The following is a 23105-nucleotide window of genomic DNA, read 5'->3' as shown; positions in this document are numbered from 1 at the left end:
TTAATTTTAGTAATACCAAATGTTTCACGTTTAATACTTCTTTTAGTTTTTTATTCTAAACTATTTGGTAGGTTACTAGTTACCGACTTCACTGGGAACTCGGTATTGTTTCACATTGTAATCGATAAATAGAAATATCAACAGTGTAATATAATTTGTATGTTGTTTTTTTTTTTTTTTGAAAACTGGTTAGACTAATATTTTTAATAATACTCTATCATTGTTACCCGGTAAATGGTTTTACTATAAATATAATCATATTTGAACTCAGTTGGATCTTATTTATAATGCGCTGTTTACAGTTAATTACATACCGGAAATAAGCAACGGACATCAGTGTTGTGGCTATGTGTCGTCGCAGAGTAGCAGCAGTGGAGGAAGTGGTTCGATGTGCGGTACCGAATATTCCGTGCCCAGAAAAGTATCTTCGACTGCAACAAATGACAAAACCAATAAAAGGTGAGCATCGAATTGCGCAACAACTGCATGCGGCGACAGTCTGAAAACCGTTAATACAAAAAACTACTTAAAACAAATTATTTTAAGATACGTTTTCGGAATCACCGCGAAAATAATTAAAAACTATATAATCAGGACCTAAAATGTGGTAAAATTATTAGTGTGCAGTCTTTTCTTTTTTCTATTATCACTTAGGGTGTAAAATTCATATAGTGTATAAGTAAATCATATATTTTTTCCTGGCTTTGTATGCCTGTCGCTGTTTACACTACAACTGTGGAAAGTGAAGTGTAATAATAACGTTTTTGTTCTCTAATCGACGTATTTCTCGGACTCTTACAGCCAACCGGAAACGTGTACGGCCGCTACTATGCCCACCAGACCTCCTAAGCCTGTACACATGAAACCGGAAACCAGTACACCAATTAAAAAAGCTCCGATGCCTTTGCCGTTGCAACCAGAGACATCCACGTGTACTTGCCGGTGCTCTTCGGCAGTGGACAGACCCAAATTGCAACCACAACAACACTACCTCAACAACTACGACACGCCCAAGACCGTCGCCTCAAAGGTATTCATTTTTTTTTTAACGTTATTCTAATTAAAATCTCCTCGGTTCAGTGTCGACCTTTCTTTTGCATTATTCTGCCATCGTTGATGACCGGACTTTTAGCTATTTTATCGATCGCAAACGCTCATATTCGTATACAAAACGTTAAGTTAATAACAATGTAATAGCTCACTGTAAAGTAGATAACTTATGTTTTTTAATTATAATGTATGTGCGTGTGTGTGTGTTTAAACAGCACAACAACAAGCCTTACCCGACGACACAAGACGAGTATTACGACACGCCGAGGAAAATCAAATCCGTGCTAGAAGTCAACCCGTACGGTAATTACGACACGCCTCCATCTCCTGTGGCTGTTCACAAAAAGAACTATGTGTAAGTTCTAAACGTGCCCTCAAAACAAAATATAGTAGAAATTATAGCAAAAAAATCTTTACCGACAAACTTGAATATATATTATTATATACTGTAGCGATTAAAACCCTATGATAATTGTTATTTTATTTTTTAGTGTCCCTGCGCTCAAACATCAGGACAGTCATTGCAATCACGTGTGTCCATGTCAGAAATCTATGACCTGTTGGCCGAACGACCGGATGGCAATTCCACCCTGCAGAAGATCGAACCACAATAACTCCATGTCCAATAATTACAAAGCGGTAAGGTCGAGTCTCTATTTTCTTAGATAAAATATAATTCCATATAATACCTATATGGAAAGTCACGTTTGTTTGGTAAATGTTTTATGTCTATAAACGGCATTTAGTATGCTAGAGCATAATATTAATATTTTACACAGCCAAAATAATTGAATATTGTCCACAATTGACTTACAACAACAGCTTTGAGGGACACGGTGCGCCAATGACCGTATTGATTTTAAACCGATGAATACTTTGTGTTGCTTTTTTATATGACAATAGTTCTATATTGAAATATTGAAGCGATCGAAGAACATATTTCACTTCAACTAGAAAATTATATTTATGTATAATACGAGTACAAAAAGGTAGCTTTATCTGACTATTGGAGCGCCCGTGCACAATATTTTTCTAAAATAAACTATACTTCGCTTTACGCGGAACATAATCAAGTATTCACAAAGCAAATAGTTGCCTAATTCATTTTTGATAAATTTAGGCTAAGCTCGGTTTTTTTAAATCGCAGATCTTCTTCTCGTTTTCCGCGCCAAATCCCACACAAATGTGATCGGCCGCGCAAATACCCTCTGGTGTGCACTGTTGTAAATCTGATGTTGATTTGTTTTCTTTATGCTAACTTTTGGCTTACGGAAAAATAACACACAATGTTGACATTTTTAGGCTCACCACTGTCAGGTCAACAACAACGCGGCCATTTACGCGACGGTGGACGTTTCCAAAAAGAAAAAACACGCTGAACCCACTGAAAAATGCACTAACTACATGAACTTAGAGCCGCCGGCACAGTCGATTATGACGACCACGGCTGACCGGAGAGCGGCGGAGAACTACATGAATTTGGAATTCAGCGAATCGCTTTGCCACTACGAGAACGCCAAAAACGTGTTGACCAAAGCGGGCATGGCGCCGGTCGCGGCCGCTTCGTCGGGACCATGTGACAAATGCGGCCACCATAATAAGGGTCGTGACGAGAGCGGATGCGGCGGCGACTACATGACGATGGAACCGGTTAACGGGCGAATGGTCGAGGCCAAACGCAATCTGTTTCCCGGCTACCTTCCCATGTCACCTGCCACGGCGCAACGGGATATGCTCAAGAACGTGCTGAACAAGGGCCTGGCCGAAAAGTCGGCCAGCATACCGAGCCTGAACGAGTACAAGAGCGACGGCACGCCGGTGAACAAGACTCTGAACCGAGTGGACGAACCTCGTAAGCGGTCCAGTTCCGCAGGATCGTCCACCACGGTCAGCAGCAACAGATACGACGACTACGACGAGGAAGACGACGACGTGGAACGAGAAAACTTGTCGGCGGCTGCTACGGCCGAACAACCGTCCAGCGGGCGGACGTCCGTGAACACGTCTTCCGCCGAAAGCGTGACCAGTCAGATCGTCAAGTGTCCCGGCGGAGCTTCCCGGGATGATCAGCAGGCCGCCGTGCTAGTACACATACGTCGGTCGTCCAGCGTACCGTGTAAGAACAATCGGGATTCGTCCAGTTCCAACGATTCGGGAGTGTCCACCGGTTCGTTGCGGTATCGTGGAGCCGAATTCGCCGAGTTCGAGTTGCCCTTGACTACTGCCATGTCAACAATGCGGCACAAGCAAACGGTAGCCGGCGACAAGGCGTCGTCCTACGGCAACGGTGGTTGTGTACACGGTTCGCTTCCTAGACGGTCCAAATCCACGGAGCGGCTCAAGGAACTCAGCTTTAGATTTCAAAAAGTCAACGGACCAATGAAATCGTCATCCGCCGGAGCCGAGGTGCCGGTCTGCATGAAAAAAGACAAAGGTACCTAAAGAGCTCACCATATTCTATTTTATTAAAATCGAGGTTTTTTTCTACTGTTTATCTAAAAAATAATTTGTCACTTATATTATTAGGGTGTAGCGTACACGCGGAAGGGAACACGACAGTGCCATTTTTGGATTCACAAAGCACGAGCAGTTGTACATCAGACATGAGTGATTACATAGAAACATTATCATTGTCATCACACAGTTCGTCGGACACCAACAACGAAAATCTAAAGTAATTCCGCCGTCAATTTATTAGCCATGTAGTCTTTAAAATTTTACAATTTTATTACAAACGATTATTCTATTCGTTGTGTACACAGATTTGGTCGACCGGCAACAAAGACCACGCTTAAACCTCGTTCCGGCAAAGAATACCATCAAATCGGATATTTTCTCGACAGCGATCTAAAGGTACGGTGTTATAATCTAAAAACAGGTATTGTCTAATATGACAAACAATAATTAAGGTAGAATAGTTTATTACGCTTTAAGTCCAAACGGTGTTGGTTGATAGTCGAGGGTAAAAGAAAAAAGTCCTATCTATTTTATTTACAAAGATACTTTTATGAAGTAATCTCATCATTCATATTTTCAATTGATAATAAAAAAAACTTGATCCAAAACGGAGAAAAATTTAAAACCATTTCCAAATTTTATTTTGGGTACAAAATAGACTTGATGTACTAATTAATGCGATTTTTTCTTCCGATTCTTTTCGACTTATAAGTGAAGTAATGTCTATATAAAATGTAAAACTAGATATAATTAGGATATATTGTAAAATTAGAAATCAAACGATTAAAACTAATTTCTAATTATAATTAAAATTCCATTATTACCCATTTAATTTTACTTAAGTATTTAATATTTGATACATCTTCAGTTTTTAACGTAACAATTTGTTGATATATTTATAATATTTATTGCAGATTAAATCTGATATACCGCCTGTTCCTGAGAAATCTGAGCCGCATGCCATCTAAGTAGACTACAACACAATAGATCAACAATGCAGCCTGAAATAATATATCATCAATTCTCAAATTAAAAAGTCCAAACATGTTTAATTGAGTGGTTTGATCTCAACTAGACTGCAACGGTTTGACAACAAAAAAAAACAATTATTCTAAACTAAGAGAGAGAAAGATGGATACATGTATATTATGTTTAAAAAAATGTATTTTAACTGTACATTATATTTTATTGAAAATAACATATCACAACAAGTTGTATAAAATATAAGATTATACTTAAATAATAAAAATGTAGTATTATATAGCGTTGAGTTTAAGACTGCTAACATAAAAACTACAATATATCTACATATACAAGTGTATCAAATGTTCACACATTATAATACAATATTCATTATAATAACGTTTTAGTCTAAGAACTAGTCATCTTTAGTCAATTTTAATAATATGTAGCGGAATATATATTTCTTAGTGTATGTATTATGATATAAATATTAAAAATTATAATACAAAAATTATTATTTTAATATTTTACAATTATTTACAATACATTTTTCATTAAGCAATGTGAATTCTTAGAATGTAAGTTTGTACATTTTCTATGTAATATTTGTTAATTGAAAATTACATAAAATGGAAAACAAATTGTGAACTTTTTTTATTTTACAAATTATAATAAACTTACTGATAAATTTATTAAAACTTGTGGACTTTTTATTGTCACTAATTATTAATCAATTATCTATACTGAATCTATACTACACTAAAAAATAATAATTAAAATATAATACCAAACTTAATCTCATAAATGAATACATTTATATACTTCTATAATATGTTTTATGTACAAGTATAAAGATTTTATATATTTTCTAAAAGTCTTTAAAAAATGTCAAGAACACATTTTATTTTTATTTTTTATCACATTATATTCTTATTTTATTTTTTTATTTTATTAATATTATTATAGGAAAGTAGCTCGAGGTAAATATTTAAAAGGAATTTAACTTGGTACTAATATTTTAATAGTTTACTGAGATAATTCATTCAGTTTTTTGATCTTCCAATTTTGAATTTTTAGTTTCAGTTCATCAGCTGCAAAACAATAATTAATTTTTTATTACTATATGGTTAAGTTTCTTAGAACTATAAATATCAAAAGTATATTCCCATGATATCTTTTAAGTTGCTGGACCGATTTGTTTGTGTAGCAAGTCAGAAAACGTAAGCAAAAAGTACTTTATTGGTTCAAAAATTTGAAAATTTTACCCTTTCCCCTTCAAAATTGAGAAAATTACCTACGAGTTTGTAAGTGACTAAAAAATATATAAAAAGTTCAAAAATCTGTGTCACTTTTTTTTATTCATAAAATCCAAAAAATGTTATTTATTTAATAGCTTTACTACTTACAATTTTGCATCAAGCATTTATTTGAAAGTGACTTTACTGTTTTTGGTATAGTACTTCTAAGGACCTGTGACCTCCCCAAACCTAACATGCTTCATATTTTACTATGCCCCGACCCCAATTTGCTAGCTTTTGTAATTAAAAAAATAAATTATTAATTTAGAACGGAAGTTGGATAATGAACTACAATTATTATGTTATTGATAATGACTTCAAAAACATTTCCATTGCTGTCTAAAAACTGGAATTTGGTAAAGTATAACTAACTGATGCTTGTCTGTCCACGAAATTTCTTATTGCTCAAAATTGGTTGGTACAATAATCGCTCAGTATTTTGAGAACCTACCTGTTATTAGATACACGAAACTAACTTCATGACATATTAACTAACCTCTACCCTACTGATAGTCCATGACCCTGGCCCTTGTAGGTAATTCCGTTTACCGAAAAGAAAGTTATTAAACAATTAATTATAATTTTACCTGGCGTTAAATCATCTTCTGTTAAAGGCTGTCGGTTAAATGGATCAGTCTGAGAATTCAACAAGTGACGTATAATAACTGGCCGATCCATAATCTTACCGCTACTTGGCAATATAACAGGATCATCCATTAAAGTATCCATTAGTGGATCTAAAATAATTAAATTAAATTAAAACTGTTTTTTTTTTTAAGTAGTTCAGTCATTAGATTATTATTACCTCTAAATTCTTCTGGAGCGTCATTAAAATCTACTTCTTTTTTAATATTTTGAATAGAAATTTCTTGTGCTTTAATAGCTAAACTCTTAAATTGCATAACTTCCACTTTAGGAGCATTTAACACGCGTGACATTCGATTGGCTGCGTCTTCAAACAACTCCATACGGAACGATCTCTAAAAATGTTTTAATTAATTTTATTACAATACATTGAAATTAAAATGTATAAATAATGATTACTTCATCGGCAGCTATAGCTGCAGCAAACTGGTCACAATCCAAATGTAAATAAATATCAATTAATTGTTTAAGTAAACGTCTAGGTTCCCAACCATAATTTTCCGGAGACTTGACTTTTAAATTCTTGCACTTAGGACCACACAGCTGTTGTAAATTAAAATTTAACATAGCTGTTAATCTAGTCACCAATTCAGATCTCATAAATGGTTCTTTAATATCCATTGTAAGGTAATGAAACATATCTACAGTCTCTTGAGCTAAAGTTAAATATGATCTACAATAAAAATAAAAAATGTACGTATTCTTGTTAAAAAGGCATCAATAAGTTAGTACTTGTTACAATTGTTATATATTCTTACCTGCATTGACGCTCATCGGCAGATAATTGACGAGTTCGAGTTAGTTGAGTTTCTTCTGATAAACTACTCCACACAATTGTGTCAGCCATTTGCTCTTGGACTTCATGAATGCGTTTTAATGATTCCAAACTCTCATCCAACAAAAATGTTGTATCATTTATTAACATATTTACAAATTTAACAAACTGAATACCAGTTCTGTAAAAAAAATATATCAAAAAATTAAAATAATGTACTACATGTTACTCAACAATTATTGTCGAGTAACATACACAAAAATGAATTAGCATACTTTGATTCGGCTATTACTGCACGCCTATGAAATGGACTGTCCCACATACTTTTGAGAATTAAACTAATATGATAACGAATAGTAAACTTATCATAAAATTCTGAGCTCGCTCCCGTTGACTCGATGACTAGATAATAATAACATTCAATTTATAATATCTAACCATTATCAAAAAAAAATATACAATACCTGTGTAAAATTTCATAAGAGCAGATGGAAGATGTGAGATTGAAAGAGGATGACTCATCATCATACTGTTCAATACTTCGGTTTTAGGTTGAATACTAGGGTTCAGCACAAATAACACTTCTATTAATTTGGCTATGAGATACGGATTTTTAAATGCGGCCGGTGAACAAATACAAACAAGTATCCATGTTAACAATGTATCGAAGAATTTGAATTCAATTGCCTTAGGAGCATATCTATGTTAACAATTAATTATTAATAATAAATTAAATATTTATAATGAATGTCAAGAATAAAAAGCAAGAAGTAAATACTTACTGCAGAATAAATAATAAAAAATCTGCAATATCTTCGACAAACCACTCAGGTATAGCAGCCAATATATCTGGAATTTCAGCTGGGAATACAATATCAGATTTGGGTACATAAGGAGTACCTTGAAGAAGGGATAACATAAATTCAGCAACGGATGAGTAAAACACGATGCAACGAGTAATGAGTTGTGGATCGTATAATACTAAATCTCCGCAAGATTTACTTTTTACCAATTTCTGTAAATATATAACAACAAGAATATTACACATTCCATGTATAACAAATTGTGTGTATCATTACCCTGAGTTGTCCTTTCCATTTTTTTACTAATTCTTTATTCCTAGCAGCTAATGTAGGATTACTCTTCCATTCAGATTCAGAATTTGTGATTTCATCAATCTAAAGTGTATTTATTAAAAAGTAGTATCAACAAGTAGTCATATTGTAAGCTATAATTTTTAAGGCCCGTAACACATCTACACGTATAGTGCACACATTTTATATGCGATGTATGGAATTACATTACTCAAAAATAATATTTCATATCTATGTGTATAATATTCACATTTTTTACGATACATTAAGTGCGGCTTGTTGGTTATAAATGCATACCATACAGGTTAGGGGCATACGGGCCTAATCATCAATTCATAAGCTTACCAATTTTTGCAAATCTCTTACTGTTCTATATCTTCTAGTATGTTTGTTAAACGCCGGTATTAAAGCTATATGATGACAGTATAATGTCAAAAACCAACAACGTGTTGAAAACTTGACGTCTTTGAATGAATTAGCTATTATAAATACACATACATATTAAGGAATAAACTACAATAAAATAAAATAATATTATAATTAATTTGTGTAGTTTAAATGTACATACAAACTACTGCAAGCCAATCAGAATATTCTTGAGAGGTAAATTTCAGTCTTGTATCAGAAGAAATATCGATATTTGAACTGTTTGCATTGAAAATGTATAACGGATCTACCTTCTCCATTTTAATCTAAAGATATGTTATACAATTAAAAAATTGTTTATACAGATTTTTCATATTGTTTGAATTCCTAAGAAATAAAATAACTTTAAAAAAGTTACAGAATTCCCATTTAAAAGCCAAAAAATGTATTATCATCAGTGCTTAGAAAGTTTCTTCATAAAGTAGATAATTAATGTTCAATAATCATTTATTTACCCAATAAAAAGTAAACTTGTTCATTTTTTGTACCGGGATTATAGAACTGAAATAGTTATTTTCCTTGTTTTTAAATTTTAAATTTATAAAAGAATTTTTAAATAAATAAATAAACAAAAATTAGTTTTGTGTTGGCTATGGGATCACAATATAGTTTTTTTTTAATTTAAAATTCACTATTCATTAGTTTGCTTTTATTAAATTTAACTTAATTCAAAGAGTTTTTGTTTTTTATTTATAATTTACAATTTCTTTTTATTATCAAATTTAAATTTATTATACACTAAAAATAACACTTATATATTATTTATGACTCACTTTCACAGAAAGTTCCTGCAATGTAGTCAGTAGGTTTAACATAAAACCATCACCAGCTATTGTTCTCTCATCAACTCGCATTTTACATCTTTTTTCATTATACACCAACATTTTCGTAACATACGACAGTGTAGCATCTCGAGAACTCATATTAACCATTAGGTTGTACATAATCTTATTCAGCTCGGCCTAGTTTTTAATTATATATATATATAATAGAAACAACACAATTTTATCTAAATATAATTAATTTTCATTAAGCCATAGTCATTAATATCTCAAAGTATTACTTACCCTAGTTGTTTGCATTTCTTGTCGAAGTGTTAAAATTAAACCAGATTTATCAGATAATGTAGTAAAGTTAAGTAATTTATCTATCACTTTAGGATCGTCTTCAGCAAAAAGGGAAACAGATAGAAATGGACCTAAGTATGATGTAAAAGTTAGCTCTCGGCCACCATTTTTTGTAATTTGGATTGGTAGATATTGAGGCTAGAAAAATACAATAGTTATAAGTAACAATATTACTATACAAATTACATAATGTACAATTTGTACATATTATTATGTCAATGATTAATACACAATCTCACCAGTTGAGAAATAAGTGTGCACACAGGTAAACTATTTTTAGCTGAATAAAATGGCAATGAAGTAAGTTCATTGAGTATTTCAATAGGTCTGCGATGGGTCGAACCGACAAAAGTAGCTGATTGCATAATTCGATATAAATGTTGCAATAACGGACTAAAAACCTAGTAAGAAATAAATTATATTATTATTATAATTATTAAGTACTCAAATTGCAAAAATTTTACTTTTTTAAATGTATTCGGCTTTAAAGATGTACGATTACATAATTCATTTAAAAACCCTCTGGGTAATGTGCCTTGTAAAAGGAAATCTGTTAGAGGAGAATACAATGGTTCTAAAATTCTAGCACTTTCTTTATGATCCAAAATACAAGTATTCGTCAATAGCATTATAGAGTGATCTATACACTGTAAACTCATGTCTCGCAGCAGTTGACACACTGGTGGTGAGCTACTTCTCTATAGTAGGAAAATAAAAATGTTAAAATATGTTTAATCAATTGTTTAATGAAAAGTATGGCTATACTTTAGGGTATTGTTGTTCTTCTACCGCTATCCGGTTTAAGCAATCGAATAAGAATTTTAAAGCTGCTGACGTAGTGGTTTTTTCGGGTTGTTTGTTACTGTCGGTCAACTTATCTTCTTTCACTACTAAGCAGAGTGACTCTTGAATAGCTAAACTTATGAGATCCTAAAACGTAAAAACAAGTTATTACTATCAACGTAAAATAATAGTTACAAATCATTGAAATAAATGATTTTAGAAAACATTTACTGGTAAATGCAAAGGTTCTGAGTTATTTTCTCGTTCTTGAACTATAGCAGCTGTATCAGGCAAAAAAATATTTGAATCATTTGGTTCCGTCCATGATACGTCTAATACTTTGACTGCTACTGTATAGCAAATCTCTTCTCTGCTTTTTATGCTGGTTGGCTAAATAAAATACATTTTAAATGTTAATACTAATATATAATATCTATACATAGAAATATTGCACTATATGAGTTTTACACTATGCAATGGGAAAATAAATAATTCTTAATGGTGATGGAGAGGCGTCGTGGTCAACCGCAGTTGCCACTCAGCATTGGGGTTAAACTTAGCAAGGAACCGCTATTTATCGGGGGCCATATATTGGGATAGAATGCAATGCTTCTAACAAACTCAAATGAAAGAGGCCTATTAGTGACGCTTTCAAATGGTTTTATTAGATTTCGGGTGACCAAATAAGGAATAATATCTTAAGTTGTCAAAGAGTAAAAAGGGCAAAAAAAATACATTTGAGATATTTAATTCTCTTTAAAATTTAGATTTTTGAGTAATAATTTTAATATTTGAGATGAGATATGCAAAAGAAATAATAAATGGAAGAAAAATTGTAAGGCACAGTACAATTTTACAAAATTGTAAGGTCCAGCAATGATGTATAGAAGTGAATAACAGTGTATCGACATTGAATAAGAGATATGAAAGAAAAATAAATGTATATAAAATGAAAATACTGAAACTAGTAGCTATAGTAGGTGTAATTACAAGTAAAAATTGCACCAATAGCAGGAAAAATAAGAAAAATTAAATTGAGATGATTTGGACATACTGAAAAGAGAAAAAAATAAAAATTGAAATAGTAAAACTAGTAAGAAAGATTAGAAAGAGGAATTTAGAGGAAAAGGTAAACCAAATAAGAAGGAAAAGTGAGGTTAGATATAAATAGACATGGAAATGTGTGGAGTGCAGTGACATAATTTTGGATATAAAACGTACTCCTAATTTGTATAAATATAATCCAAAAATTATTTCGATGGTTGTAAAGAAAAAATGTTAGGTACATACCTAAAAAATAGCCCAAAAAAAGTCTATGTGCAATGGCAGAGTGAATAATAAAATGGTGCCGAACAATAATTAATTGTAAACAGAATTTGGCTGGCCATCCTTATTCGTGTGTGATACAGAAAAGAATAAGAAATAAAACATTCCCTACAGTTTTCATACAAAATAGCACATCATTCGAGTTTTATGATGTAAACAAAGACATGGTCAATTATTATGTGTGCAGACAAGACATTATTTTTATAACATTTAAACCCGTAGCTAATAATAATAGTTTTATTTTTTGCAACTCACCATTACAGTTTTTATTTTTTTAATATATTCTTGGCTTCTAGGGATCTTGGCTTCTTTGGGCTCATCTACATCCATATTTTCAAAACCAGAATCTTCTTCTGGAGCAATATTTGTAGATGGCCCAGGTGGTTTGATTGGAGAAATAAGGTGTTTTGTTGATTTTACGTCAGAGTCACTATCGTCAACATCCATTGGAATATCATTAGTTGTGACTGTTTTATCTGGCTGGTCCGAAAATGTGTCTTTAGATTCTATATTAAATAAAATCACTGATTATCAGTAATCATGAGAGAAAAATACTTAAAAATAAGTAGAAAAAAAATTACGTTGTGGAATTATTTGTGGGGCAATAATAGCTGGTGGTGGTGGCATATTATCATTTTGCCGTGAAACTAAACATCCATCTGCATTTACACCAGCCAAACGGGCTAAGCGACGCCGCCTAACCTGTAAACAAAACATAAGATGATTTAGCAACTTACAGTAATTTTTATTGTTCTGCTACTATCTTATAAATCTTTAAGTGATTTTAACTGTAGACCAGGTATGAATAATAAGTTAGCTAATGCTAATAAGACATTAAACCAAACTTGGGGGTAGGTATCATTATTATTATATAGTATCATTTGTACAAAAAGCGTACCTCTTCGGGAGTTAAGTCGCTCATAACTATTAACTGTCTTCCAATACTGTTTAGAGGTTTCGTCAGATTTTGTTTCAAAACGGCTTCACTTGAATATTTGTGTAGAAAAGTGAGGTTGCAAACTATGTAAGAAATCAATGAGGGTAAACAACAGTTCTACGATTTAAAACCTAATAAATTTAAACTCATAGAGCTTTCGAAAAACAAACAAAGTGGAGGCAGTGAACAATGCTACAAAATTACAATCATTAATCATAAAAGAAAAATAATAATCATTGCACTGGGCTCATTAAAACAGATGTTTTCTCGAATTGAGTGCGATTGCGTAGCGCTTCAGTTGGCGGTGGGGATTAAAGAACCTAAATGAGGTCACTGACCATGGAATAAAGATAAAAACAGACTCAAAAGTCATTGCTGTTTTTGTCAGATAAGCGTCTCGTCGCTATGTTCAACCTATTCAAATGTTATCACAAATTGTAATTTTATCTTTTGCTTAACCCTTATCGATGAACTAAAACCGGAAAAATTGTGCTATGAAATCAGGAATAGGATTGAAATTCACATTTGGACTGCAGCTCAAGTGCCGAGTGATTTCGATTGTTCAAAATTCATTGAACAAAACCTCCCGTAATGTTATTAAATACGAATACATTTATCTGTAGGTTAAGGCCACTGTTAAATCATGTGAGTATCGGTTATTGTTTTATATTATAAATTATTTATATTATTTTTATACAAATATATTATTCAACCTTCCCGAATATGTTTTACACGTTAAATAGGTAGGTATTTTTATTATAAGGTAACATTCATCATTACCTCTCGATTTTTACACAACGGTCCTAATATTTAAGCAAGTGTATTGCTAAATTTTTAGATCAAGTCTAGGTTGCAATTTTTACCAAATGGCCCGAATTTTTATATTCCTATATACCTAATATTTGTTTATTAATTTAATAATAATTAAGTTGTTCACAAAAATTAATTTGTAAGTTTTAAGAGGATATAAATTAGTTTAAGTATTAGTATATTTAATAGTATACCTTGCCAAAAAAAAAACCTAATTTGATTTGTTAAAAAAGTATGATTAAAGAATTACCATTTAATTAAAACTATTTAAATTATAAACATGTTTCCTTCATTGCAAAACAATATAATAAAATAAACAATACTCATGTTAAATTTAATTTTTTTTTTTGTCTACTTTTAATAACGTCTCAATTTTACATATAAAATGTCACATTTAAATGTTGTATATACTCAATTAGATCAAAACTGAATCTTTTATTTTAGAGGGTCTATTCGAAGAAAATTGATGAAGTTCTTCCTAAAAATCTATTAGAAAACATTCACAATGCTTCACGGCAGACTGAAATGGGTGTTATATACGACAAAAGGCCATTTAAAATGATTCTAGATAAAAATAAGACTTACAATTGGTGTTCTTGCGGCATGAGTCACACACAGGTAAATATCATTATCAAAATATGATTTACAATATATTACATTTCAATATTTGTTCAAAATTGTATGTTTTTATAAATTCAGCCGTTGTGTGATGGCACCCATAAAAACCAAAAGCTTCGTATTACAATGAAACCAGTAAAGGTGCAAGTGGCAGAAACTAAAGAATATTGGTTGTGTAATTGTAAACAAACAACACATCGACCTTTCTGTGATGGCACTCACAGAGAACAACATATTCAAGAAGCAATTAGAAAGTACTAATTACAACTATTAATTGTTTGTGTAATAATTTTGTATATTTTAAGAGTATAGTTTTTGTTTGGACACATAATTTCAAGTGAAAATTAAAAAACAAAAATAAAAACAAGTAGTAATTTGAACAAAATGTTTTTGTAAATTGTGCTATTCTAAACACTATTGATTTTCCAAAGACATTAATCTTAAACATTAAGGTAACTATAAAATAATAGTGATTTAACTTTTGGCCACACAATAAGTTATGATAATATAAAAACAAAATTAAGCAATTAATTAAACTCTACAAAAGAAGTAAAAAATAAAGTATGATCATTCCTATCTATATTAATAATATAGTGATTATAAAGCAAGCGGTATTGTATACAATAACAATCTAGCGTTATTAATAATAATACTATATTTATAAATGTTTTTTTTTTTTACTGGAAGAAATTTAAAATTATAGTTTATTATATTTATTCAATAGCTTTTGATAAAAATTCAATAAAACGTTTGCCATATTGTTCGGGATCGCAAGTCGAAATGCCATCTACATTTGATCCATATTTGACTGTCTTTGCAGCTTTAGCAGCCTGTTTTTTCACACCATAATGGGTAAGTACATCAATTAATGCAATGAAGTAAATTTCTCGTACTGGGGCACCTAATAACAACATAATTGTTAAATACTAAAGTAACAATACTGCAAATATAATACACTACCTTCGCTGCTGGGTATGGCATAAATATCGAGATCGGGTATTATGGCAGCTGTATCATACTGGCATAGGCTAGTGTCACGAGCTAACAGGCTATGTGGTGAATCTGGCGGCGTATTAGCCCATGTTACAGTATTTCCAGCTCCTTCGCTGTCTTCAGCGTCCTCGTCTTCTTCGCCTTCTACATCTATGGTTCCAGCACCACTGGCAAGCGCTTCCTCTCTCTCTCGTTCAGCACGAGTGCAGTCGTGTATACCTAACAGTAAGCTGTAGTCCATCAAATGTAAACCAGTCAAAAACTGAAACAGTAAATGTCATTATTATCAACATTTTTTTCCTACTAAAAACAAACATGTTGAAAACTTTTCAATGTTAATTTTACTTACATCAACATCTGCTCCTAAAGTTTCTAATAGCTTATCTTTTGCTTCATCACCAATGTAAATCTTTGTACGTTCTTTAACAAAATCATTATCTTTGTATGTAGGCAAGTCTTTTTCCTTCTCCTTATCTGAAGCTTCTCTGTCAACCGTAGAACCTTTGAGATCAAATTTCCTAAAATACAACACCAAACATAATTTAACAACAAGTATTTTATTTAAAACACAACTATAAGCGTAATGATAATAAAACAATTAATATAATCTTTAACTAGTTCAATTTGATTTGCTTGGATAATAGGTATACATACAATAATTAAATAATATTTGCACATAACTTTTTTTAAATTTAACAAAATGTGTAGAAACTAATAAAATTAATCTATTTGAAATATAGTGAATAATGTTATCTACTATACACAATGCTAATAAATGTAAATGTAAAATTAACTAACGAAACCTACTACTATTTCAAGATAAATAAAATGTATTAATTTCCTTTATACAGCATGTAAACAATTTTTAAGAGCTCAAGAAAATGAAATACCACCTTGACATAATACTAGTAAGATAGGTGAAGTTAATGAACTCCTTAATGTAAAGATAATATCTACAAGTACTATTTTAACAAACAATTAGTTATTAATCATTTTGATATATAGATTTACTATATATTAAAATCACAAATAATTTAAATCATAAAACTATTTACAAGTAATATTTTGTTAGTGTGTTTGTTATATGACAAGTTATATTATTTTAGTAACACAGCATAATGACTAAAAATAGATAAGTTAACAACAAATCATGAAATTCATCTGAATTATTATTATTTTTATTAAAATCAAATACATTAAAATAATAGAAATGTGATGATTGTAGAAATGACACTTACTTATGAGTGGCCAAATGATTGCTAAATGCATTTCTCATGGCTACAACATAATGTTCATCACCATCAACAGTCAAACGATACATTCCCAAATACTGTGGAAGCAATGTTTTTCCATGTCTTTCTACAACATACTATAAAGACAATTTTTGTTTACACATTTTATATTAATATTTTGTAGAAAATACAATTTCAAGGTTCTTAAACTGATTGATCTTACAACTGTATTTTTTTTTCAAAAACAACTCAGTAGGGTATCTCAATATAATATATAAATATAGGGCCCAGAAGATCATGCATTTAGGTATAAAATATAATTAAAAAATATACTTATTGTATTTACTTACTGGATGATAGTGCTTTAAAAAGGAGTGCATTCGTTCGACTTCTTCACTAGTCAGTGTCTTAATTATAAATAATTTGTCATAAGAATAGTAAAATCCTGAATTACTTTTACCAGAAGCATCTGCAGAAACAGGTTGTGATCTATAAAATATAAAAAATGTAAAAATTAAAAATAACTATTTATTTTATTTTGTTAATTAGTTCAAACAAATCTAAGTAGTTCTTTAATTATACAAGTATATAAAATTAAACTACAATACAATTGATAATATTACATGTAAAAATAATGATGGTAAGTAATAAACTACAATACTATTAGTATTTTTAACAAAATTATTAGCGGTATACTAAATTAATTTAAGCCCGATTGGATATTATTTTGTTTTATTTTATTATAAACAAAGATTGAACATTTTACCACATTTACATAAGGATCTAAATCATTTTGGTTCTGTTTTTGTGTTTTTGGTACTACATTCAATTCCGATTTATTATTACTTTTATTTGTAATTTGAAGATTAAAAATTATAATTCCTAACTAGGAACAATTGGTGATATAAATTAAGAAGGCGCCAATTTTATAGCAATTGAATACCTTAAAAAATTGTTTATGTTTCATCCCCACTTATTTAAGTGAAATTGTGCTTCTGATACTTATAGTAGTTGGTAGGCACTAGGAATAAGCCTTGATAAATGAATTAACTTAATAAAATTAAAGAAGGTTAACTATAGAAGTTAGTACTGCACCAGGAAATGGTGTGCACAGAAATATCACTTCTTCGAGATAAGGCAATAAAAATGAAAAGTTTAGTTTGCCTAAAATCTAATAAAAAGAATGACAATACATTACACATATCCAATCATATATTTCAAAATTGTAATTATTAGTTAATACACAATTATTTAAATATTAAAAAAAAAAAATTATTATTTAATGCGTTCACACTTTTTGTTAGTCCTCGGATTACTTGTACCTTCTTTTTAAAGAACCATACATTTTCAATTTCTTAGGGTTATAGTTAACTGTTTCCAATTGTAAATTAGGTGCTGTCAATGATCTTCGATTATACATGGTCATAGATCTACGTAGACCTTTGCGACAGCAATAACTACTTTCTTCGGAAAACCTTGATATTTTATTTAAAATAAATTCATCTTAAGCCATTTGACATAACTTAAACACAGATAAATTCAGTAAACAAATATGAAATACTAAATTTGGTAAATAGTATTATAATATTAATAATTATATGTTCAATGAGTCAAAAAAAAATGAATAGCATTATTTTATGACATAATTAATGCTTAACACTCAGTATTAATTTCTACAAATTCTATAGAAGTAAAATAATAATTAGGTAAAGTTTAAAGTGGAACCTGTAGTAATAACCACAAATAGCTATAACCATTATTGCAGAAAAATCAAAACTAATAACAATGATATAACGGTAATCAAATTTGTATTTTATAAATCATTTTTGAGCACAAAAACCAAAACGTATCACTCCTGGCTGCACAGGTGCAAATGTAGGTAAAGCGTTTTGATTTCTGCCCATTGCCGTTCTTATAAGAGATAGAATATAAATAACTCAAATGAGCGTGTTTTCAATATGGTCTAAAAACAATGTCAACAGCATTTTTTGGCTATAAAATGTAAAATTATGAAAACTTCATAAATAATTTTTTTTTAGATATATGCATTTCGTTATTTTTTACAACTGATTATGTCTTATGTCTTATGTGTGTTTCACTAAAACATATAAATGTATTTATACATAGTTACACTTTTTAACTATTATTAAAAAAATCTAAAAAGTAGATAGGTATATTTTATAAAGATTAATAGATCTATATTATAGTAATTTTATTACCTCTATACTATAGAGAGTCTATAAATCAGAATTTCTATAATGCTAGTATTTAATGAAATCTAAAAGTTAAGAAACCTAAGACTTGTTCCTCACGATTCAAAACTGTACCCGATATTTTTATACATTGTATAACATTCAACTTAGGTGCCTCCTAATTTACATAAAATCACCAAACAGGTAAAAAATTGGTACAAGTATTTTTTTTAGTCTATCCTTATTCAAATTTAATAAATCTTAATAATCAAACATATCTTTTACCCTACTTAAAAATATGTATAAATGCCAATTTTTTAAAATTCACAACAAAAAAACATTTTATTTGAAAATAAATTAAATTTATCACTCTCATCACCATATCACTATTTAATATTACTAAAGAAACAATAATTTAATAATGTAATTTTGCCTAAGTATTTGAATAATATTTAAAACATAAGTACTCAAAATATATTCAATATATAGTCTCTTGAGAAACTATACAATTTGTTACAGAATAAACCAAAAATAACCAAGAATTACACAGGCAAACCACAAGGTTTGTACCTATACAACATTTTTATTCGGTGAAATGCTTTTCAAACTAAACTACTGGATACGACTTTGTTCTCTTATCTCTACTAACACCCCTTTTAACTGTTATAAGTGTGTATATTTAATATTTATAATACAATACACCTTATACTTCTTGGGTCTTTAATCAAAAAAAATTCCATAAGATTAAAAATTATAGCCATAAAAGCCATTATATAATTATGAAATAAATAAAACAAATATAACATAAATAAGTAAAACTACAATTTTTACCGTGTCATTGATTCTTTGTAGTCTAGATCATCGATGCCAAATCTTTCCCTAAGGTTACGAAATACCAGTGGACAATACTCTTTGATTTTAAAGTGACTCGGCATGTTTTCTCTAAAATTAATCAAATTTTAGCAATTTATTTATAACATCATTTTTTTAGTACTAAAAGTAATTTAAAAAATAAATAATGCTAACTTGTTAAATAAATGGTTATCAACTTTGACTTTTGAATAGGCTCGAAAATCATCAGGCAGCAACATTACAGGTATTGTTACATGACTCAATTCATTTATCTGTAAGCAACCAAAAAAAAAATGTTAGTTTTAATTTGTAAAAAAATATTATGCTACTTTGCACCGATTAAATTTATATACAATCGTTAAAAATAAATTAAACAAAAAAATTAATTTATAAAAATTAAATATATTAGTACACCGACACTAAATTAAAAAACAGCCTAGCAAAATATAATAAAAAGTAATTACCTAGTAAAATGAAATAACATAAGTATAATACATTTAAGTAAATAAACGATACCAATAAAACGTTAAAAGTATAACATATTATTTAAAGTCCAAAGTTGAAACTTTAAAATTGTTCAACTAACCACTGTCTCAATAATAATAATAAATGTGAAACAATATTGTTGAGCTAATTATTTCAAATACATTTATTCAAATTAGTGAGCCTTATAAAAGAATAAATTATTGTCAATAAGCTGATTACTGAATTTACTCCACTTATTATTTTAAACAGGTTTATAATTCTCATTAACGTAAGAAAAAATGTATTATAGTATAACAATTTCAATACAACAAAACTAAATAATAATAATAAATTTGAATTATAATTAGGCAAGATAAATATTTCAACACCACTAATGAGTTTGGTAACTAAATAGACGTTTAACTTGTTTAATAAAACAGCTATATGTTACATAAAACTATTTAATAAAAACTTTCTATTTATTTTTCTAATATACATTTTTAATTTTTGGTAATTTCACCGATAACTACCACTTTTTTCTAAAACACAACTAGGTATGGTCAAATTGATTTAAAACTGCCAGATTCAATATACTAATCAATATTTAAAAAAGTCGCATACAAATGAATATATATATATATATATATATATTTCTATACAACTATTATTATTAAATTCCAGTAGAGTATACATTGGTAGACATTTACAGTCAATTACATAAGCAAGAACAGTCATAATACCAGTGTAACCTCTCTTAAAGTCTTTCACAAAAATTCATATACAAGAAAGATATCTCTTTTAATAAATGACACTTCCGAAGAGCAGACACTTTTTCATTGATTTCAATGTATTAGATGGGAAATATAAAAGGATATTTAGTTAATGTTACTTAGTGTAGTTTATACAATATTTTTATACATACAGTATGGTTGACACCCCACATGAGAACAGACAGCAACGGTTCGTTTGCACGAAACAATTTGACCTTTTGCCTCTTTACACCGATGTGTTTCTTTTTCAGTTTGCTGAGACCGCCTTGAACCACACTCATTTTTTTAATAAGTTATACCGCTAAAAATATCAAAACAAAGCTAAAACTACACGAAGAGTGTCGAGAATGTCTGACCACAATTAATACTAAAAGCTCCTAGACAAGTGTTCTAATTGACAGGCATCACAGCAGTGTATCCGTAATGAACTGCTTTAGAACACGTCTTCAAGCGAGATCAACCGACTGTCATTTGATTGCATTTAATTTACGTCAACGGGTTATATTAGTGTTTTCACGATTTCAATAGTTCTGACTTAGCGAGAAACTTTTACAATTGAGTAAAGGAGTAATATTTAAAATAAATACCAAATTATATCTATGAAGTTAGCTGCACCCGACTAATACTGAAATCTGAATACATTTTAGCTCTCTAGTCTTTACCGTTGATAACAAAATGGTTACCGCTGTGGTTACCTTGCATAATGGGTTGCGTTTCCTGAAAACAAGGAGCTGGCTTTTTTAAAATGTTAATGGAGACTTCTCATAGGTTATTTGATTCAGTTTATCATCCTGTATTTTCCATTTATTTAAAAGTGAATATGCATTATTTGTTTAATAAAGCTTATTATTATACATTGATAAATATAATACTGATTATGGTAAAAATAAGTAATCGCTTTCAATTACTTTTTTGTAAACTAGAAATTATGTCAGTAATCACTAATCAGTATGTATAATTGGAGCTATATCACTAGTGAAACCGGCAAAAAATAGCAAAATATATTTTAATATTACTAAAATACTCATATGACATACCCCGTTTGACCGTCAATTATACGCCACACCACAACCATAAGTATTATTTGTATATTATATAAAAATTAGTGCACCTATGTATCTATCATTGATTATAAACAAGAACTAAGATCGTGTTGCAAATTCATTGTATTTATAATCAATGGTATTTGGTATCCAAGTATGTTGTTATGTGCGTTTAAACGGCTGCACTAATTTTGCACAAATATTATTTTGATCCTGAAAAATGGACGCGTAGGACGAAAATCCGTTGCCCTAGGGCCTCTCAAAACCAAAATTATACAAATATCTATTTAGGGAAATGCCTAAATAATGATCGAGTTAATATTGTAATTCTTAATTTAGAAGCTACCGAATTAAAATAAACTTCACTTGTAAATTAATAGGTACATAATATCATGCTGACATAATGTCCATTATACCTACTTAATTGACGCTTAATTTTTATCATGTAAAACTTATTCTCAATTTCAAAAATTGTTATAAAGGTATTATATGAATTTTATTTTTATCTAGTTTCAGTAAAGTAATTGAAACGTTTAAAAAGTTTGTTAACCTAGTTAGTAAAGCTTACCGCTATTTCTAAGAAGTAAAGTATAGGCAATTTTTCGCAAAATCTTAATTTAGTGCTTAAACTATAGTGTATACTTATTAATACAACAATGAGGAATCTTAAGTGATTGCCATTTTTTTTTGCCAGACTATTATTGTATCAGATTATCTATTCTGTGCTATCACAGTCATTTCTATAGAATAAATTACAATTATTTTCAAAAGTACAAGTATGCGAGGCCGATTAGTAATCAGCTGATCAATTAAATGTTTACAATGTATAGAGAAGAAATTTATCTATGACGTAGCGTTTTGATTAGTTTGATATCTATACTTAATATTTTTTTATAAACAAATTAAAAAAGGAAAAAAATGAATTTTTACGAATAATAATTGTATATTAAAATTCCTGTAAATATAGGCATACAGCCTTCACATACTTGTCCCCCGTAAAACCATTTTTCACGGATAAACTAATAGAAAACCACAAATATACGTGAAATAATATATGAATATCTGTGGATGGTGAAGAAACCAACAACTTTATCATATTTTGTGATTTAAATTATTACTTATTTATTACAGTTTATTTATAAACATAAAACAACTAATAATAATAGATAATGTGAATGACCCATATATCTACAATGAAAGATACTATAAATCCACGATGTACAGAAGATAAGGTGACGTCACTCCAACC

General features: G+C 29.9%; 4 protein-coding genes across 7 annotated transcripts in view; 2 read left to right on the top strand and 2 right to left on the bottom strand.

The window, feature by feature from the left end:
* LOC126836042 (uncharacterized) overlaps positions 1-4938 on the top strand; it is a 235968-nt gene extending 231030 nt beyond the window's left edge. The window contains exons 9-16 of one of the 2 annotated variants that reach the window (XM_050569006.1): positions 303-459; positions 802-1030; positions 1266-1405; positions 1542-1689; positions 2353-3484; positions 3577-3724; positions 3813-3903; positions 4422-4938. In XM_050569006.1, the coding sequence (XP_050424963.1) occupies positions 303-459; positions 802-1030; positions 1266-1405; positions 1542-1689; positions 2353-3484; positions 3577-3724; positions 3813-3903; positions 4422-4475 (2099 nt within the window). In that variant the 3' untranslated portion in view covers positions 4476-4938. The remainder of the gene's footprint in view (positions 1-302; positions 460-801; positions 1031-1265; positions 1406-1541; positions 1690-2352; positions 3485-3576; positions 3725-3812; positions 3904-4421) is intronic. The other variant, XM_050569007.1, reaches the window with a different exon arrangement.
* A 352-nt stretch (positions 4939-5290) lies between these two features.
* On the bottom strand, positions 5291-13143 carry LOC126836041 (ubiquitin conjugation factor E4 B). Its single transcript, XM_050569005.1, has 20 exons — positions 12843-13143; positions 12526-12646; positions 12200-12450; positions 10850-11008; positions 10601-10765; positions 10300-10533; positions 10075-10236; positions 9776-9973; positions 9482-9670; positions 8851-8974; positions 8628-8761; positions 8268-8366; positions 7971-8203; positions 7653-7888; positions 7464-7590; positions 7172-7369; positions 6813-7086; positions 6574-6748; positions 6356-6505; positions 5291-5561 (listed from the first exon to the last, which is right to left on the bottom strand). Exons 1-20 carry the CDS (start codon positions 12864-12866, stop codon positions 5497-5499), a joined length of 3318 nt encoding a protein of 1105 aa, XP_050424962.1. The 5' UTR covers positions 12867-13143; the 3' UTR covers positions 5291-5496.
* Positions 13144-13306: 163 nt separating this feature from the next.
* Positions 13307-14694, top strand: LOC126836047 (CDGSH iron-sulfur domain-containing protein 3, mitochondrial). The gene is made up of 3 exons (XM_050569018.1): positions 13307-13526; positions 14136-14309; positions 14391-14694. Exons 1-3 carry the CDS (start codon positions 13473-13475, stop codon positions 14568-14570), a joined length of 408 nt encoding a protein of 135 aa, XP_050424975.1. The 5' UTR covers positions 13307-13472; the 3' UTR covers positions 14571-14694.
* On the bottom strand, positions 14656-21455 carry LOC126836044 (phosphatidylinositol 5-phosphate 4-kinase type-2 alpha). 3 transcript variants are annotated; one of them, XM_050569011.1, is made up of 9 exons: positions 21401-21419; positions 19753-19850; positions 19558-19668; positions 17857-18009; positions 16885-17023; positions 16541-16671; positions 15652-15820; positions 15270-15564; positions 14656-15210 (listed from the first exon to the last, which is right to left on the bottom strand). In XM_050569011.1, exons 2-9 carry the CDS (start codon positions 19815-19817, stop codon positions 15023-15025), a joined length of 1251 nt encoding a protein of 416 aa, XP_050424968.1. In that variant the 5' UTR covers positions 19818-19850; positions 21401-21419; the 3' UTR covers positions 14656-15022. The 3 variants fall into 3 exon arrangements, with proteins under 3 accessions (XP_050424968.1, XP_050424966.1, XP_050424967.1); XM_050569009.1 differs by having other exon boundaries at positions 14674-15210; positions 20966-21455; XM_050569010.1 differs by lacking the exon at positions 17857-18009 and having other exon boundaries at positions 14687-15210; positions 20966-21454.
* Between the last annotated feature and the right edge of the window lie 1650 nt (positions 21456-23105).

Source organism: Adelges cooleyi, unplaced genomic scaffold, assembly GCF_023614345.1.
Source record: "Adelges cooleyi isolate 19-005CV unplaced genomic scaffold, UGA_ACOO_1.1 ACOO_flye_CR_arks_rails_tigmint_CR_PRNA_23, whole genome shotgun sequence".
Lineage (NCBI taxonomy): Eukaryota > Metazoa > Arthropoda > Insecta > Hemiptera > Adelgidae > Adelges > Adelges cooleyi.
This window is presented reverse-complemented; position numbering and strand designations above follow the sequence as displayed.

What these genes read in the sequence shown, in the direction of transcription:
- LOC126836041 (XM_050569005.1), bottom strand. Translation starts at nt 12,866, where the DNA reads ATGAGCGACTTAACTCCCGAAGAG. An exon ending in AAGAACAACAATACCCTAAA is followed by an intron (nt 10,534 to 10,600) that starts GTATAGCCATAC and finishes TTCCTACTATAG; the next exon opens with AGAAGTAGCTCACCACCAGT. An exon ending in GCCGATGAGCGTCAATGCAG is followed by an intron (nt 7,087 to 7,171) that starts GTAAGAATATAT and finishes TTTTTATTGTAG; the next exon opens with ATCATATTTAACTTTAGCTC.
- LOC126836047 (XM_050569018.1), top strand. Translation starts at nt 13,473, where the DNA reads ATGTTATTAAATACGAATACATTTATCTGTAGGTTAAGGCCACTGTTA. An exon ending in TAAGGCCACTGTTAAATCAT is followed by an intron (nt 13,527 to 14,135) that starts GTGAGTATCGGT and finishes CTTTTATTTTAG; the next exon opens with AGGGTCTATTCGAAGAAAAT. An exon ending in GCGGCATGAGTCACACACAG is followed by an intron (nt 14,310 to 14,390) that starts GTAAATATCATT and finishes TTATAAATTCAG; the next exon opens with CCGTTGTGTGATGGCACCCA.
- LOC126836044 (XM_050569009.1), bottom strand. Translation starts at nt 21,094, where the DNA reads ATGAGTGTGGTTCAAGGCGGTCTCAGCAAACTGAAAAAGAAACACATC. An exon ending in TACAAAGAATCAATGACACG is followed by an intron (nt 18,010 to 19,557) that starts GTAAAAATTGTA and finishes TAAAATATCAAG; the next exon opens with GTTTTCCGAAGAAAGTAGTT. An exon ending in AATCATTTGGCCACTCATAA is followed by an intron (nt 15,821 to 16,540) that starts GTAAGTGTCATT and finishes GTTGTATTTTAG; the next exon opens with GAAATTTGATCTCAAAGGTT.